General features: G+C 41.0%; 1 protein-coding gene across 1 annotated transcript in view; it reads left to right on the forward strand.

Moving 5' to 3' along the window:
- The window catches only part of LOC142219380 (uncharacterized), a 75,115-nt gene that overhangs the window by 13,754 nt on the left and 42,276 nt on the right, over positions 1-19,085 (forward strand). Inside the window, exons 2-8 of the mRNA XM_075257418.1 lie at positions 2,279-2,567; positions 4,130-4,230; positions 8,312-8,381; positions 9,355-9,485; positions 10,996-11,084; positions 11,576-11,675; positions 14,886-14,929. Of these exons, the coding sequence (XP_075113519.1) occupies positions 2,360-2,567; positions 4,130-4,230; positions 8,312-8,381; positions 9,355-9,485; positions 10,996-11,084; positions 11,576-11,675; positions 14,886-14,929 (743 nt within the window). The 5' untranslated portion in view covers positions 2,279-2,359. The remainder of the gene's footprint in view (positions 1-2,278; positions 2,568-4,129; positions 4,231-8,311; positions 8,382-9,354; positions 9,486-10,995; positions 11,085-11,575; positions 11,676-14,885; positions 14,930-19,085) is intronic.

The following is a 19,085-nucleotide window of genomic DNA, read 5'->3' on the forward strand; positions in this document are numbered from 1 at the left end:
TCTTTCGGTTCTTCAAAAGTTGGGAGGTATGCTTTTGTATGTAGATTGCCTCAGTGGTTTCTGATTAAGTCCGTTTTAATTCATATGCTAATGAGCTTCCAGCCAGCACAGGAAGTTCTCAGCAGCACTCGTCTCTGCTATTATCTCCTATGTGTGTGCAAACGGGAAGCTGAGTCATCAGCAGAAGCCTCCCATAGGAAACAATAAGAGAGGAGTATCTACCAGTCTAATTAGCATATGAATAAAAACTGACTTATTCAGAAACCACTGAGGCAATCTACATACTAAAGGTAGGTGTGGAATAGCCTTTCTAAAGCCTATGCAAAGATGTGATTTAGTTAAAAATTACTTTTCCCAGTGATGGAGCCCCTTTAACACTACTAGGGCACCGCACAATGTACCTGGTGCGGCTATAGTCACATTCAGTGTTTGGGCTACCAATGCTTTCACTTCTCATGGGTTTCTCATTACTGGCCTCACAGTAACTGCAAAAACGTGTGGTCAGTAATTCACATGCAGATGAAGTGACAGCTCTGGTCTCCTAAAGACTACATCAGGTACATTGCGTGGCGGCAGCTTTAGAAGAGACTTTGGTGGTGTAAGGCTTGGGGACCCCGATCGGAAACCTAATACGCATAAAAAAGCTGTTACCTTAGGAATCCCGTGGACCGCATAGACTATAATGGAGTCTGTGTGGTTTCTGCACAAAAAATGCGGAGAGAAAAGTACTGCTTGCAGCACTTTTCTCTCCAAATTTTTCATGCAGAGTGGTGAACGGAATCCCTGAACGCAGATGTGAACAAGGCCTTAGACCCCCTTTTAGTGTGAGTAACAAAAACAGAAATCCTTCCATTGTTTTTAAGGTTTGGTTTTTGTTAATATGGTTCACTCTGTTGGCTAAATAACTTGTTCATTTTCTAGTATTTGTTGTTATACCAGTTAGTTGTATATTTTTATATCCATGTTAGGTGCCAGATAACTGTCATCATACCGACAGGGGTGCCGATGTTCTTAAAAGGGATCTTCTTCCTTCTGTGGACCACCTAAGTGCTATGGTCACTGTAGACCACATCTAAGTGGTGTAAGAGCCAGGATCGCAGTCAGCTTGCTGGTGTAGCACCTAAGCTCACACCATTCATGCACTGTATATTTATGGCTTTGGTGTGGGAACTATACCCTCCTAGTACTGTAAATATAAGGGATTAAGAAGGTGTTTGTTTTTTTAATTCTGTTTTTAGATATAGTTTTTTAGTTATGTATTAGTGTCACTCTATGAACCTTTTGTCCTTAAACAATGTTTTATATTTACTGCTGTAATAGATTTTAAAAGGGGTTTCCTGAGCTAAAATATTGCTGACATGTCCTTTTTCAGCTCTGTCCTATTAAAGTGAATGGTGCTGTGATGCAATACCAAGCACAGCTGCTACACATGCACAGCCCTGTGCTTACTAAGTAGTGGAGAGGCCGCAGTGTTCCTCCAAATAATGCTCTTGTGGAGGTGTTGGGTGTCAGACGCTGCTGATTTGATATACATGGCCTATCCTGTGATAAGTCTTCAATATCTTAGTTTGTATGCCTTAATATATTGTATCTGTTTTACATTTAATAATATCAAGCATTGTTTACATAGCTGATCTGCCTGCAGAGAAGTAGAAAATCCAGGGAAAATGTGACACGGCCATCCAGAACTGCCACATAGAGGGGGAGCAAGAAAAATCCCTATTCCGCCCTGTCCTTGGTGTAGAAAAATTGCTGTTATTGCCAAGTTCCCGAGTGATCAGGTGGGTGGGGCACCAAAAGTACCAGCACTTCATTCACTTCTATGGAGCTGCTGGGACTGTAATGCACCCGTAACCCCATAGAAGTGAATGGAACAGCAGTCATGAAAGTGCATTGGCGCTCCATTCACAAGGAGATTTTAGGCGGACAACCTCTGTGAGGGACCATTCACATTATGTTTTGATTCAGTTTATCAGTTTGATGGCTATCCGTTTACGTAGATCTGTTTTAATTGATCATGGTCTCTATGTAAGCAGATGGCCATCATTTTGCTTCCATTTTCAGATCCATAGAACTGATCGGCGAAACGGATGATTAAAATGTAATGTGAACGACCCCTACGCCATTATGAGCCTGTTGTCAAACCATTTTTACTACCGGACAATCCCCAAATTATTTCATTTGAGTAAATTGACTTATTCTCTAAATTTCCTCAACCTCACATATTTTAAGTGAATTTATTATTTTTTCCTAAAAAAATGTTTTGTGTATCTTACAGATTGCATAGTGGTTGGAAACAAGGAAGTAAAGAAGTTTGTTAAACATCTGCGGGACACTTTTCTACCCCTTAACCTCAAATATGGGGTGGACGGTTTTTCTTTTAGCAAAAAGGTGCATTCCATCATGGAGGCCTGAATCTGGGCTTCTTTATAATACACTATGCCGGACCTGCATACGACAGCTTTCTGTGGATTCTGTACAGCAAGACTGTCCACCTTCCACCCCGAGACGTCCTCCAGTAAGAATTGGTTGTGCATCTGGTTTCTGGGGTGACACTGCAGCTTCAGGTAAATTGTGATAATTTTGTAAAGGGGTTATCCGGTTTCTAGACGGCCTATCCTATCACCAATAAATTGCATCTCTTAATAATATTTACATACCGTGAGCCGTGCTGCTCACTGTATAAACTATAGTGGTGAGTGTAAGTACTGCAATGCTGTCCTATAGCCCTCTTGACCTATATTCTTAGTACCCACGCTTAAATGGGGCTGAGCTGCACACAGACAATGTGACCAATGAAAGTGATGCCAGTGACCTGTGAAGTGACTGATATGTGGGTGTGTTTCCCCCCCCCCCTCATCAATATAGGTCAGTGGTATTGTATTGGTTCACATGATGGCTTTTGAAGGTGGTCCTGTCCAATTTTGACATGGTTTCCATATCAGAACCAAAGCTGAAAATGCTAGGGGGCAACACGGTGGCCCAGTGGTTAGCACTGCAGCCTTGCAGCGCAGTAGTCCTGGGTTCAAATCTCACCAGGAATGACATCAACAAGGAGTTTATATGTTCTCCCCGTGTTTGCATGGATTTCCTCCCATTCTACAAAGACATACTGATAGGGGGGGGGGAAATGTACATTGTGATCCCCATATGAGGCTCACAATTTACATTAAAAAAAAACTGAAAATGCAGCATGTGGCATTATACTGGTAAGGGCTTGTTCACATCTGTTCCCGGGGTCTCCATTATACAGGTTTTCGTTTCCTGCCCGAAACTGGGCAGAAAACAGAAACCTGCAGGCATTTTTCAAATCCATTCATTTGAATGGGTTTGAAAAGTGTCTGGCTGTGAGCGTTTTGGGCTCTCCGCGGCGAAACAGTTTTTTTTTTAAACCGGACACAAAGTTGGACATGCAGGACTTTGTGTCTGGTTTATAAAAAAAACTGGTTTGCCGCAGAGAGCCCAAAACGCTCACGGCCGGACCCAGTCTGACAGGTTTCCGTCTTCTGGAAAAGCTGGTGTGAACCCAGCGTTATACTTATCTCCATTGTATGAGGCTAAACATGCCTTCAAACCAACACCAGAAACTCAAGGCTCAGCATATTATATAAAATCAGTGAGTTCAGTCCATGATCTATGTTCTAGTTCTATGATGGCATACACAAGTTTTTACACAGATCATAGAGACTATGTGCTGCCATACAAGCCTACAAACTACAATTTTACTATACCACCTGTTATCAGTATCTCACTCCACTATTGTATGAACAATTTTGTAGGCACACGAAGTTTTAAGTTAGTACAAGCTTTTACATATTGAACAATGACCCACAGACTATTTTTTGTGATTCTGAGTTGACACAAATACTTAGAATAATTTATATCATAAAGGGAATTGCTGTGTCTACCTGGTCTAGAAGCTATTACTTAGGAGAAAAAGGTATTTGGATCAAAATGACTGGTGATCGATATTTTCACCAAGAAAGACAATGGTGAGATATAACTGTCCCAATGCCTTCTCTAAGTACTATACAAATGTTAATGAAACTTACAATACTAAAAAAAAAAAAAATACATTAAATAGTATACACTATCACAATGTCATTGTCTTTCTCCTTTTGTTTTCAAGTTCCACAGCTTGTTTACGGAGGAAAATTGGATTTCTTAGTTTTTGACTACCTCTCTGAAATAACAATGTCTCTTCTGACGGCAGTAAAAGCCAAGTCACCTGTAAGTACATTCTTATATATACTGTAAGAAGATTCAGTCAGTGCCTTCATCAGGTGTTGACATGAGATTTTGTCACTAAGAACATCTGTGTATTTTACGTACCCTGTATAGTTGAGTTATGGCTATTAACAGATTGTCCCCCATCCCCCTTTATGTATATGGTATCTCTTGTATAAATAAGAAAGACTATGCCATCACTTCATGAGAATGAAAGGGCACTGAATGGAGCTGTATGATTTCCTAGCACCATGAGTGGTTAGGTGCCGCAGTGCATAGAAAAAAACTGTGAAGGGACTGCCAGATAATGATGCTGCAGATATATATACATGTGTGTGTGTATATATATATATATATATACACAGTCCTATGAAAAAGTTTGGGCACCCCTATTAATCTTAATCATTTTTAGTTCTAAATATTTTGGTGTTTGCAACAGCCATTTCAGTTTGATATATCTAATAACTGATGGACACAGTAATATTTCAGGATTGAAATTAGGTTTATTGTACTAACAGAAAATGCGCAATATGCATTAAACCAAAATTTGACCGGTGCAAAAATATGGGCACCTCAACAGAAAAGTGACATTAATATTTAGTAGATCCTCCTTTTGCAAAGATAACAGCCTCTAGTCGCTTCCTGTAGCTTTTAATCAGTTCCTGGATCCTGGATGAAGGGATTTTGGACCATTTCTTTCTACAAAACAATTCAAGTTCAGTTAAGTTTGATGGTCGCCGAACATGGACAGCCTGCTCTCAAATGATCTGAAAACAAAGATTGTTCAACATAGTTGTTCAGGGGAAGGATACAAAACGTTGTCTCAGAGATTTAACCTGTCAGTTTCCACTGTGAGGAACATAGTAAGGAAATGGAAGACCACAGGGACAGTTCTTGTTAAGCCCAGAAGTGGCAGGCCAAGAAAAATATCAGAAAGGCAGAGAAGAAGAATGGTGAGAACAGTCAAGGACAATCCACAGACCACCTCCAAAGAGCTGCAGCATCATCTTGCTGCAGATGGTGTCACTGTGCATCGGTCAACTATACAGCGCACTTTGCACAAATAGAAGCTGTATGGGAGAGTGATGAGAAAGAAGCCGTTTCTGCACGTACGCCACTAATAGAGTTGCCTGAGGTATGCAAAAGCACATTTGGACAAGGCAGCTTCATTTTGGAAACAAAAATTGAGTTGTTTGGTTATAAAAAAAAAGGCGTTATGCATGGCGTCCAAAAAGAAACAGCATTCCAAGAAAAACACATGCTACCCACTGTAAAATTTGGTGGAGGTTCCATCATGCTTTGGGGCTGTGTGGCCAATGCCGGCATCGGGAATCTTGTTAAAGTTGAGAGTCGCATGGATTCCACTCAGTATCAGCAGATTCTTGAGAATAATGTTCAAGAATCAGTGACGAAGTTGAAGTTACGCCGGGGATGGATATTTCAGCAAGACAATGATCCAAAACACCGCTCCAAATCCTCAGGCATTCATGCAGAGGAACAATTACAATGTTCTGGAATGGCCATCCCAGTCCCCAGACCTGAATATCATTGAACATCTGTGGGATGATTTGAAGCGGGCTGTCCATGCTCGGCGACCATCTAACTTAACTGAACTTGAATTGTTTGTCCAAAATACCTTTATCCAGGATCCAGGAACTGATTAAAAGCTACAGGAAGCGACTAGAGGCTGTTATCTTTGCAAAAGGAGGATCTACTAAATATTAATGTCACTTTTCTGTTGAGGTGCCCATACTTTTGCACCGGTCAAATTTTGGTTTAATGCATATTGCACATTTTCTGTTAGTACAATAAACCTCATTTCAATCCTGAAATATTACTGTGTCCATCAGTTATTAGATATATCAAACTGAAATGGCTGTTGCAAATACCAAAATATTTAGAACTAAAAATGATTAAGATTAATAAGGGTGCCCAAACTTTTTCATAGGACTGTGTATATATATATATATATATATATATATATATATATATATATATATATATATATATATATATAAATTACACACCCACTGGAAATAGGTTAGTCACTTTATCTGTCACCACCACAGCGAAGAATTTCTAAGCAATAATGGAAATTGCTTATGAAATGGGAAGTCAATCCAAAATGCTAAGACAAGGACTGATGACCGGATCTAGCTGCATAATAGGGATCTATAGTACTGTAAGTGCAGGTCATTATATCTGCGGTGTGGATTTGATTTGTACGGCAATCGGAATCCTACCTTAATGTTCTTCTTGGGACATTGTGTAGATCCTAGTATAAATCCACATCAATGTTCACATTTAATTTAGTTTGTATTAAGATTTGGATCCACAAAATGTGTGACCATTGAATAGTGAGTACATGAGCAGATGTTATCACGGGGACATGAGTGCACAGAATTTGAGGTCTAGAGGAAAAAAATTCAATATTTCTTCTAAATTGTACTGTTTAGTAAACTGATACAATGAGGACTGTTTCTTTTCTTTTTTCTTTTTTTTTTTTTTTGTTTTATTTCAAAATATAGGTAAGCTGATATTCCTAGCCAATAGTATTCAAGGACAAAAACTGCATACTTAGAATGTACTCCTAAATCTAAATACACAAACATAAGGTTAGGTTCACACCTGCACTCTGCCTGGGGATTCCGTTCCCCGTTCTGCTTTATAAATGCGCTTTACCCTCTGCATTTTTCGCCCCTTTCAGGCGGACCCCATTATAGTCTATGGGGACCGCGGGTAACTGCTTTTTTTTTTTTTTTTTTTTTTTTTTAAGCAGATTAGGTTTCCTCTTGGGGACCCTCTGAATGGAGACACGAACACAAGTGTGATCCTAGCGTAAATGAGAACATAATACATAAATATGTAAATCCGTTGTTGTGTGATATGTTAATGTTACTCATCTGACTCTATAGTGCTTTGCCCCTTTGAGCAGCTCCCTTTGTGGAGGAAGTAGCACAACTCTGTATGACATAGCTATACATTCATTTGCATCAGTGCCATAATACCAGTACTGTCATGCAGTGGCCATCTACCTACCTGTCACCAGTGATCACTTGTATCAGGTGCTAGACCTGCACTATACAGCAGACAGCGAGTCCTCATGTCCAGAAACAATTACCTAGATGTGACAACCCTTTTATACTGTATCCACTTTTGAACACCATTTTATTATTTATATGTAGAATGTACCCAATAAAAAGATAACAAATGTTATTACATCTTATACAGATTCTACGTATTTGTCCATTCTTACAGAGAGGCAACCTAAAGAGTGCAATGAAATAAGATATCTGGCACAAAACTGTAAAAAGGATGAATATGTGGAAGTCTACCCATATTCTAGAACTGACAGCTGAGTAACAGTAGATGTGTACATGCATTACATTATGTATCTTGTACTTTATTGTGACTTACAGCTTGCAATGTGAGCTTGACATTAACAACTTTCCAAACATCAGAGCTTAGATCATTATAGGAGCTGAGTTATTCTGTTATTGGTGTATAAGACTGTCAGCTGTTTACAGTAGGAACAAGCAGAATTATGAATACGGATCTGGGGTATAATACAATTTACTGTAAAATCTACTGTATATGAGGGATAATAACCTCAGTTTCAGACTGGCCCACCAAGAGGATCTCTTGGTGGCCTCCATAATGGTAAAGGACAACTCTATTTTTCGTCAATTCCCCCCGTCCCCCGAGTCCTTTTCTTAAAAGTTAACGATATTATTGCTTAAAATGCAGATGGTGCTTTTATACAAATGAAGTTTGGGTGGTAAAGATAAATTTGAGGACCCAATTAAAACCAAGCCCAATACTGTTATTTAAAAAAATAAATACCGGTAAATTGTGTTCAAAGGTGAAAACAAAGCCAGCTATAGGGCAACAGGCCTTTACAGATTGCCTAATACATGTGTAGTATTGGAGTTTTTCTGCACTCTCTTGGAAACAGAGAATACATGCCAAGTTTCCGTACAGTCCCATGAGCAAAGGTAGCATCACTTTCATTAATTTACAGGAATGACTTTGAATGTACCGTATACTTATAATGTGTTCTGATAAGATTACATTGTACTTGCAGAGCCTTGGATTTACTCCAGACTTTGTACACACGGCTATGGCACCATATTTGCAAGACATTCATAAGTCAGGTATTTCATGTTACATTCACTTGTTCAATGGTTATTCAGGATTATAAAAATGCCTTTTGTCACTTTCTTTGGCCTATGAAAAAGGAGTTCAAGCAATGTGTTAAACCACCAGTGGTGGTCATGTATGTGTGATGGCTCAGCAGTAGGACTGACTGTAACCATATCTCATGTTTTACCAATTATCCACTCTGTGGAGTTGGTTTGACACTTTTTTTCTTTTTGTTGTATTACTGATATAATTGGTGGAAAGTGCTAGTTAAAAAAATAAAACGGAACTAAAAACCGCTAAACGTTGAATCCCACTTGTTTTTGGGTTTGTTTTACAACAACCTTTTCTCATGTCAGGTTCACTAAGGTTCCAGTATCTGAGCATAATCCAAATACTCTGCAGTTGGTCAGCAGAATATAGGCTGCCATAATAGGAAGCTTGAATTCTGATGATGGACTTGTAAGGCTATAGTGGGCATTGACTTCCTTGTTGTTCTCCTGCTCTGTTATTGGATTTTACCCACTCATGCTTAGTAATAATGTATAGATAATATACAAGCAAATTATTCTATGACTCTACATGGTATGACATAGTGACTCTGACATAGTCATCTTTGAAGGGGTTTATATGTTTGACATATCTTCAAAGAGAACCTTTCACTACCTCTGCCAAATCCTGCTATTTATATGTTTATAAGGGCTGTTCCATTGATTCCAGCACAGTTGGCATTTTCTATCTAGCTCGCACTGTTCCTGAGTAGTCAATGCTGTTAGTTTTGGTACCTGATATGCTATCTATTTACATCCTGATCATGCCGTATGTGCACAGTTTGTTAAAAAGAGAGAAACTGCCTAGAGACAGCTTTTCATCATCTGGATGTATGTAACAAATGTTTCTATTCAATGAAAGCAAGCAGAAATCTTGAATTCTGAACAAGTTAAATTTTTCGTTACACTGAAATTAAGCCAAAACTTATTTTGCTAGGTATTCGTGTTGTCAGTAACGCCGGCGGTACAAACCCTCTCGCCTGTGCTGCTGCTTTACATGAGATTGTGAAGAAAAGCGGCCTTGATCTAAAAATTGCTGTTGTGACCGGAGATGACTTGATGAAACAGGTAAGTTTGTAAGAAATTCTGTAAGCCATCCTTTGCTGTTCAATAGGTTAGGGCGTATTGTGGTATGGTCAAAAATAAATAAAACAGATTTCAATTATTCTTTTAAGACCCCAGTGTATAATGATAGGAGGCCCAGGGGAGGTGAAAAACATAAAAAAAGACAAAAAAACAACCAGTTTTACTTACCTCTCCTGCGTTTTGACACAACTCTGTTGTTGAAAACAGCTGTTTTTGGCCCTTTTCAATGATGTCACAGATGTGGGTTACGCATGGCAATTCCAGCCTGACCCATGTGACATCTGAGAGGTCATTACAGAAGCTGAAGACAGCATTGAGTCACGCCAGAGAGAAAATAGTTATTTATGTTTTTGTTTTTTTTAATGTAGATTGTAAGCCCCACATAGAGCTCACAATTTACATTTTTCCCTATCATTATGTCTTTTTGGAATATGGGATGGAAATCCATGCAAACACGGGGAGAACATACAAACTTCTTACAGACAGTTTTATGCCCTTGGCAGGATTTGAACACCAGGTCTCCAGCGCTGCAAGGCTGCAGTGCTAACCACTGAGCCACCGTGTGGCCCATAGTTATTTATGTTTGCTCACCTCCCCTCGGCTTCCGATCATTATACTCTGGGGTCTGGAGAGATTTGGGCAAACTTGGAATCCAGAACCTAAGGTTTGGTTCACATTCGCGCTGGAGTCTCCATTGGAGATTTGGCCACAAAAACTGCTGAAAATCAGCAGAGAGAAAAGTCCTGCATGGATTCATTATAAAAACGGTGGACCGCCCATTGTACGCTATGGGATCTGTGGGTAAACACTGTTTTAGTGGTCCTGTTCTGCGTCATTCAGGTCCGTCAGGAGACCCATGCACGGATGTGAACCCAGCTTTAGAGAGATCAGTATTGAAGCACAGATATGTTGTGACATTTTCATTATCCTGTCAGGAAAAAGTATTCATATCCATAATCCTAATGTGGTCATGGGGTAAACTGTTAGCGAAAAGTATTTTATGTTAGTGACTGCATTTTGATGTTTTTTTGTAGCAAATTTTGTATAATAATATAAGCCAGTGGCTACATACAGTGAGTAAAATGTCTTCAACTGACCGAAAGCTAAGATGTAATGTGGTCTCTAAAGTAAAGCCCCACTTTACACATAGAGGCAGATATATTAAGAGTGGTGTTTAGTCCACCAATATTAATCTGCTACACTGGCATGAGTTGCCTTGGATCTTGTAGACAGACGCACCTTAGGCTGTAAAAGCCTGCTCACCCCCTTACACTTTTTTCCAAACTGGGGAGGCAGAAAACTTTGTGGCAGGTCTTAAGGCAGCTATGTGAGCCCAAAAGAAGGGAAATTACCAAGAAAAGACTGAAACGTCTATTCTTTTATATTCTCTCCTATCTTTGCCTCTAACAATATGCGGTTACAGAGACTCCAGTCTAACAATACCATGTGTATTACCATTATGATTTCTGTCATGCTGTTCTTTGGCTTCCAGAAAGATGCGTTTAAAGAAGCTGGGATCACAGATATGGACAGCGGGAAGCCTTTTCCTGAGCATATTCAAAGCATGAATGCATACCTGGGGTAGGCTATTCTAACCAATGTGAAAGAACTGCACATGGCAATCATATGTCAGTCTATTGCAATACATCCCAATGAAACTCTAGCTACAAGATATGGGTTATATCTCAAACATAGGGAGATAAGCACTGCACATTAGTTGTAGTAATCCATATGTACTGGTTTGTAATACCATGAAAAAGGAATTTAAGTGCTGTTGCTTTTTTTTTTTTTTTTTGATAAATGTTGGTCCTGTCAAATTGGCACATTCATTGAAGGGGTTATTCAGTAAAGAATAATGACCAATGCATCCTCTGCACTGGATAAGCTTTATTACAAACATATAAGGAGATCTGCCAGAGCCACATATATTGCTTTTTAATGCAAAATCTCCCATTCTTATGGTGTGCCCAGATCATCATACACACTTGCATCCATTATAGCTATGTGGCTAGGCTTTTCACTGTTATAAACATTATCCGCAACTCCTTATTTACTTTGTTTTATTTTCCCAGGGCAAGGCCCATTAGCAGGGCTCTGGATCTCGGGGCCGATATTGTTATCACTGGAAGATGTGTAGACAGCAGCCTTGTTCTGGGACCACTAATACATTCTGTATGTATCTGTTTCTAATGTGACAATCTGAAGTAAGATGGTTACAGGGTGCCTGGTCCTGCTATAAACTATATTATTATATACTGTTATACTGTCTACAATTTATTTTATTTGGGCTAATCGAACAAATGGTTTGGTAATGGTCAAAGGGGTTTCCTGAGATAAATGTATTCTACTTTGTGCTCTTTAAAGTAGTCATAGAAATATGTAAGGTAGGGATGAACCTCCACACTTATCGAGAAGGCCCAGTCACTAGAGCAGCTTCTTTTGGGACAGGTCTTATAAAGAGAACCTGATACCACTCCCAACAATGTATTGTAGCATCCCAATGAAATAACCATTCTGTCAGTTTTCTAACATCTGTGTTGTGCTGTTCCTCATTGAAATTTATGGCTAACTTGACAACTGGGTGTTTCCATTCCCCTTGTCAGTGGGATATGTCAGCACAGTGAGCAGTAATGGGATAATGTCTGAGTGGGTAGGGGCAAACCACCAAATGGTAACACCTACTTATTTAACTCGTGCATAAGAGTAATTGCACAATATAGATATCTTCCACGTTCCACAATTTATATTTTGTGCGGAATACAATACTTACTAAAATATATTGGGGGATTTAGTAAATAATCTGCCCTTATTTTCTGCTACAGTTGTTAAATGTGTTGCAACTTTGGTGCATGGCCCTTCTATATGACAAAGAAGTGCCACATTGTTCCTTCTGTACCCCATTCACACCTTTTTATTGAAGTGGGTGAAGCGCAGAAGAGACTAAAGCGCCTTGGCCTGACAAATTTAGAATGACTCGCACCAGAAAGCTGGTGTTGGTTATACTGGAAATCTATGCCAGTTCTTGGCTGGTGTAGATTTCAATTCTGCTGCAGGGAAGTATGTCTGAACTATTAAGCGGTCGGAAGCCAGGGGCTTGGTTAAGACTGGCGTACAGAATGTTAGTCATTATAAATTACCGCCATTAAGTGAATAGTCTCATAATTGAGACTATTGAGAAGCAAAGCTATGAGTAAGAGACCTTGTGTCTTGAAACGCGTCAGCTAGAGCTATCAGAATGTGGTTTTAATCACCATTTTTCTTCTTTTTTGTCATTTCACATCTATTTTCTTTTGTGTGTTTTTTAACCATGTCGGATTAAAAGTTATTTTTTAACTTACCTGGTCGAGCGGATCCTACTATCCTTTTCTATAAGTCTCATAATTGTGTAGATGACCCTTATTAGACCACAATTGAAAGTATTGGAAACTATGTACTAGTTATATTTGCTTTTGTTGCCACTTTAATTGTAGGTACTGTCACTACTATCCTCCTGTGTTTGATATGATTTTCTTAGCTTCGTATACAGTGAAATATTCTCTGTGAACAAAGTAAGAAATGGGTTTCCTACTGGATCCCATTACTCTATGTTGATTTCTGCTTCATATTGTTTCTTATTCCTAAGCAGGCAGTTTCCCAATGCTCCCCAGATAAATGACATTATAGGGTTTATGACTTGGGAAGAATATGCAAATCTGTCTCCCAAGATGTAAACAGGGAGACAGTGCCTCTGTTATGCTGCCCTCTACCCCGCATTATGCAGTAAAGACTTCTGGGAAGTTGGGCATGATGTTCAGGGTGCTTCCCATAGAGGGCAGCATAACAGAGGCACTGTCTCCCTGTTTACATCTTGGGAGACAGATTTGGCTATTCTTCCCATGTTCCTTTGCAGTGGAGCAACCATGGCTGTATAAGTCTCCACACACCTGAAAAGGTGGTCTCTCCCTAAGGATGGACGTTATCCCTATTATAGGTGACTGTCATAACTAATTCTTAGCAGACTTTAGTTTCTATACAGAGCAAATTTTGTACAGATAGGAAGCCATTGAATACTAATCGCTTTCCAGTTTTTCAAATATTATATGAAGGCTAACTTGACTAAGCAGAATTGCTGACAAAAGCCACTCATGTAAATTTTGGCTTTTGATTCTCCTGTTACAGACCGTCTCCACGCACAAAGTCACCATCTAGTCCTAGCCAGAGGTGCTGACAGCCATGAATACAGTAAAGCTCTCAATGTTATTCAGATTGGGTGCAATTGCAAAGCTGTGACTGAGTTTGATCCATTTTATTTTTGAGAGAAATAAGAGTAATAAGTAATAAGAGTAGTAAGAGTAAAAGTAACTTACTTTCCCATATATTGCCACGAGGTGGCGCCATTTACCAGTATAGAAATACCTATTTCTATAATGTGCGTGTTTTCCATACTGTTTTTGTTCTTCAGAAAAAATATGAAAAATAATGCAAATTTATTTGTCAGTGATTCTTACAGTGACAAATAAATAAAAGAGCATTTGACTTTTTACATTGTTTTTGTCTTCCATCCAATTAATTGTGACATCCTGCCTATGACAGATGGTGTTACTATAATTCAGATTTAACAATTCACTGAACTGTTTAAGAACTGAAGTGTTTATTTGCTTGAGTAAATACGTTTTTTTGTTTGTTTTTTTTCAAATTGTAACATTTAGGTATCATATTATGTGTCAAGTTTAAATTATTGCAGTGCAGCATGCCAATCCTTATGTACATTATACAGTATCGTATATAGCAGTGATGGCAAACCTTTTAGAGAACGAGTGCCCAAACTGCAACCCAAAACCCACTAAATTATCGCAAAGTGCCAACCTCAATACTGTGCAGATTCACAATTGCAGACAGTTACAGACCCACAAAATAATGTATGAATGATGTTTTACAGAGCTTTCAATGATACAAACAACTTTATACTGAAAGGTAGAAGTTTGCATTTGGTACTTTTGAACAATTAATGTTCACTATTTACATCACACAGGATCTGTTTTATAGTGATCGTGAATGTTACTACAGCCTGTACTAATATCATGTCTGCTATAAAAGAGATAACATTATATAAATGGTGAAGGGCCAGTGCAATCTGCTCCACAGTGGCCCCCACACAGTATAAGGTGCTGCACAGTGGCCCCCACACATTATAATATGCTGCGCAGTGGCATTTGCACATACACCTGAAAGAAGTGCTCGCTGTCCTGGATTCCCCATTATCAAGCAAACCAGGAGTCTGGCTGGTGCGATGGCGCGTGCTTACAGAAAAATTTTCCATAGGTTCACCATCACTGGTTTATAGTATAGTATCATATACCAGAGAAATCGCTTGTTCAATGTTTCATTCCTTTTCCTTTGTAGTTTGGCTGGAAGAGAAATGACTTTGACTTACTTGCTGCTGGAAGGTAACTATAACCATTTCCGATACTGGAATTTTGTTTTACGTGATGCCTTTCAATCATACTATTTCATTTTATTAAATAGCAGACATATTGTACACAGTTTTCCCTTGTATTGGTATTCTGTCTGGGGGAGTCCGCATGAGGACCCCCACTCCCCCGAATGGAATACCGAATGCAATTGCAACTTCTCTTCACAGCAGGTAATATTTGTATGGCTTTGTGTAGATCGGTACTATGCAATGTGCATTGTGACATCACCTTAAACTTACCTTTCGTTCACATTTGCGTTGGTATTCGGTGCGGGGGAGTCTGCATAGGGACCCCCCCGAATGGAATACCAAACGCAATTGCAAGAGCTGTGCAGCGAAAGCACATGGACCCCATAGACTATAATGGGGTCCGTGTGCTGGCTGCCAGATCTCCGCAGAGCTCATGCGGACAGGAAAGTAGTTCACAATCTACTTTCCTGCCCGTATGATTCATGCGGGCAGCACGCGGCCAGCACACAGACCCCATTATAGTCTATGGGGATCCATGTGCTTTCACTGCACAGCGCTTGCAGTTGCATTTGGTATTCCATTCAGGGGGTCCCTATACGGACTCCCCTGCCCCGAATACCAACGCAAATGTGAACGAAAGGTAAGGTAAGTTACACCATGCTAGTAACAGGTTGGACCCCCTTTTGCCTTCAGAACTGCCTCAATTCTTCGTGGCATAGATTCAACAAGGTGCTGGAAGCATTCCTCAGAGATTTTGGTCCATATTGACATGATGGCATCACACAGTTGCCGCAGATTTGTCGGCTGCACATCCATGATGCGAATCTCCCGTTCCACCACATCCCAAAGATGCTCTATTGGATTGAGATCTGGTGACTGTGGAGGCCATTGGAGTACAGTGAACTCATTGTCATGTTCAAGAAACCAGTCTGAGATGATTCCAGCTTTATGACATGGCGCATTATCCTGCTGAAAGTAGCCATCAGATGTTGGGTACATTGTGGTCATAAAGGGATGGACATGGTCAGCAACAATACTCAGGTAGGCTTTGGCGTTGCAACGATGCTCAATTGGTACCAAGGGGCCCAAAGAGTGCCAAGAAAATATTCCCCACACCATGACACCACCACCACCAGCCTGAACCGTTGATACAAGGCAGGATGGATCCATGCTTTCATGTTGTTGACGCCAAATTCTGACCCTACCATCCGAATGTCGCAGCAGAAATCGAGACTCATCAGACCAGGCAACGTTTTTCCAATCTTCAGTTGTCCAATTTCGATGAGCTTGTGCAAATTGTAGCCTCAACCAACCATATTGACCGATAGGCCAACTACCATATAAGAACAAAAAATCGGTATAAAAAATATAAATTTATTGAAAAACATAAATAACAATAAATATGGATTCAGAGGCAATTTGTGCAACCAACAATGGATGCAATGAAATACATACTAGCAGGTTTCCATAAAGAATGCACTTTATAATTAGTCAATGCAATACTGAATGACAAAAACAAGAGTACTCCATAGAGTGGGTATCATTCACTGTGTTCAAATAGGTATATGAAAGGATCATAGATCACTAGCAATTGCTGAAAGCTAACACATTAACCCACAATATTGCAGACATGAGAGAAAGCATTTGAGATACATTTACATTACCTGTATGTATAACATGCATTAGTACGCGCCCCGACGCGCGTTTCACCACATAAGTGGCTTCGTTTCACCACATAAGTGGCTATAGCCTTTCCCCCTGACGAAGCCACTTATGTGGTGAAACGCGCGTCGGGGCGCGTACTAATGCATGTTATACATACAGGTAATGTAAATGTATCTCAAATGCTTTCTCTCATGTCTGCAATATTGTGGGTTAATGTGTTAGCTTTCAGCAATTGCTAGTGATTAGAGATGAGCGAACACTAAAATGTTCGAGGTTCGAAATTCGATTCGAACAGCCGCTCAATGTTCGTGTGTTCGAACGGGTTTCGAACCCCATTATAGTCTATGGGGAACAGATACTCGTTAAGGGGGAAACCCAAATCCGTGTCTGGAGGGTCACCAAGTCCACTATGACACCCCAGGAAATGATGCCAACACCTCTGGAATGACACTGGGACAGCAGGGGAAGCATGTCTGGGGGCATCTAACACACCAAAGACCCTCTATTACCCCAACATCACAGCCTAACAACTACACACTTTACACACTCAATACCACCTCTCTGACAGTAGGAAAACACCTTGAAACATGTGTATTTGGCACTTGCAGTGAGGAGAGCTTGTCACCAGCAGTGAATTTGGCCCTTGTAGTAAGTTGAGGTTGGCACCAACATTTGTTTTGAAAATCAGGGTGGATTGAGCCTCTAACCAGCAGAGTTTGGGCAAATTCATGGTGGAGGGAGCCTCTAAAAACCCCAGTTTGGACCAATTCATGGTGGAGGGAGACTCTAAAAACCCCAGTTTGGACCAATTCATGGTGGAGGGAGCCTCTAAAAACCCCAGTTTGGACCAATTCATGGTGGAGGGAGCCTCTAACCAGCCCAGTTTGGGCAAATTCATGGTGGAGGGAGCCTCTAACCAGCCCAGTTTGGACCAATTAATGGTGGAGGGAGCCTCTAACCAGCCCAGTTTGGACCAATTAATGGTGGAGGGAGCCTCTAACCACCCCAGTTTGGACCAATTCATGGTGGAGGGAGCCTCTAACCAGCCCAGTTTGGACCAATTCATGGTGGAGGGAGCCTCTAAAAAACCCAGTTTGGACCAATTCATGGTGGAGGGAGCCTCTAAACAGCCCAGTTTGGGCAAATTCATGGTGGAGGGAGCCTCTAACCACCCCAGTTTGGACCAATTCATGGTGGAGGGAGCCTCTAAACAGCCAAGTTTGGACCAATTCATGGTGAAGGGAGCCTCTAAAAACCCGTTTGGACCAATTCATGGTGGAGGGAGCCTCTAACCAGCCCAGTTTGGGCAAATTCATGGTGGAGGGAGCCTCTAAACAGCCCAGTTTGGGCAAATTCATGGTGGAGGGAGCCTCTAACCAGCCCAGTTTGGACCAATTCATGGTGGAGGGAGCCTCTAACCAGCCCAGTTTGGGCAAATTCATGGTGGAGGGAGCCTCTAAACAGCCCAGTTTGGGCAAATTCATGGTGGAGGGAGCCTCTAACCAGCCCAGTTTGGACCAATTAATGGTGGAGGGAGCCTCTAAACAGCCAAGTTTTGGGAAATTCATGGTGGAGGGAGCCTCTAACCAGCCCAGTTTGGACCAATTAATGGTGGAGGGAGCCTCTAACCACCCCAGTTTGGACCAATTCATGGTGGAGGGAGCCTCTAAACAGCCAAGTTTGGACCAATTCATGGTGGAGGGAGCCTCTAAAAACCCCAGTTTGGACCAATTCATGGTGGAGGGAGCCTCTAACCAGCCCAGTTTGGGCAAATTCATGGTGGAGGGAGCCTCTAAACAGCCCAGTTTGGGCAAATTCATGGTGGAGGGAGCCTCTAACCAGCCCAGTTTGGACCAATTAATGGTGGAGGGAGCCTCTAAACAGCCAAGTTTTGGGAAATTCATGGTGGAGGGAGCCTCTAACCAGCCCAGTTTGGACCAATTCATGGTGGAGGGAGCCTCTAACCAGCCCAGTTTGGACCAATTCATGGTGGAGGGAGCCTCTAAACAGCCCAGTTTGGGCAAATTCATGGTGGAGGGAGCCTCTAACCAGCCCAGTTTGGACCAATTAATGGTGGAGGGAGCCTCTAAACAGCCAAGTTTTGGGAAATTCATGGTGGAGGGAGCCTCTAACCAGCCCAGTTTGGACCAATTAATGGTGGAGGGAGCCTCTAACCAGCCCAGTTTGGACCAATTAATGGTGGAGGGAGCCTCTAAACAGCCAAGTTTTGGGAAATTCATGGTGGAGGGAGCCTCTAACCAGCCCAGTTTGGACCAATTCATGGTGGAGGGAGCCTCTAAACAGCCCAGTTTGGGCAAATTCATGGTGGAGGGAGCCTCTAAAAAACCCAGTTTGGACCAATTCATGGTGGAGGGAGCCTCTAATTAGCCCAGTTTGGACCAATTAATTGTGGAGGGAGCCTCTAACCAGCCCAGTTTGGACCAATTAATGGTGGAGGGAGCCTCTAACCTGCCCAGTTTGGACCAATTAATGGT

Source organism: Leptodactylus fuscus, chromosome 1 (genome assembly GCF_031893055.1).
Source record: "Leptodactylus fuscus isolate aLepFus1 chromosome 1, aLepFus1.hap2, whole genome shotgun sequence".
NCBI classification, from domain to species: domain Eukaryota; kingdom Metazoa; phylum Chordata; class Amphibia; order Anura; family Leptodactylidae; genus Leptodactylus; species Leptodactylus fuscus.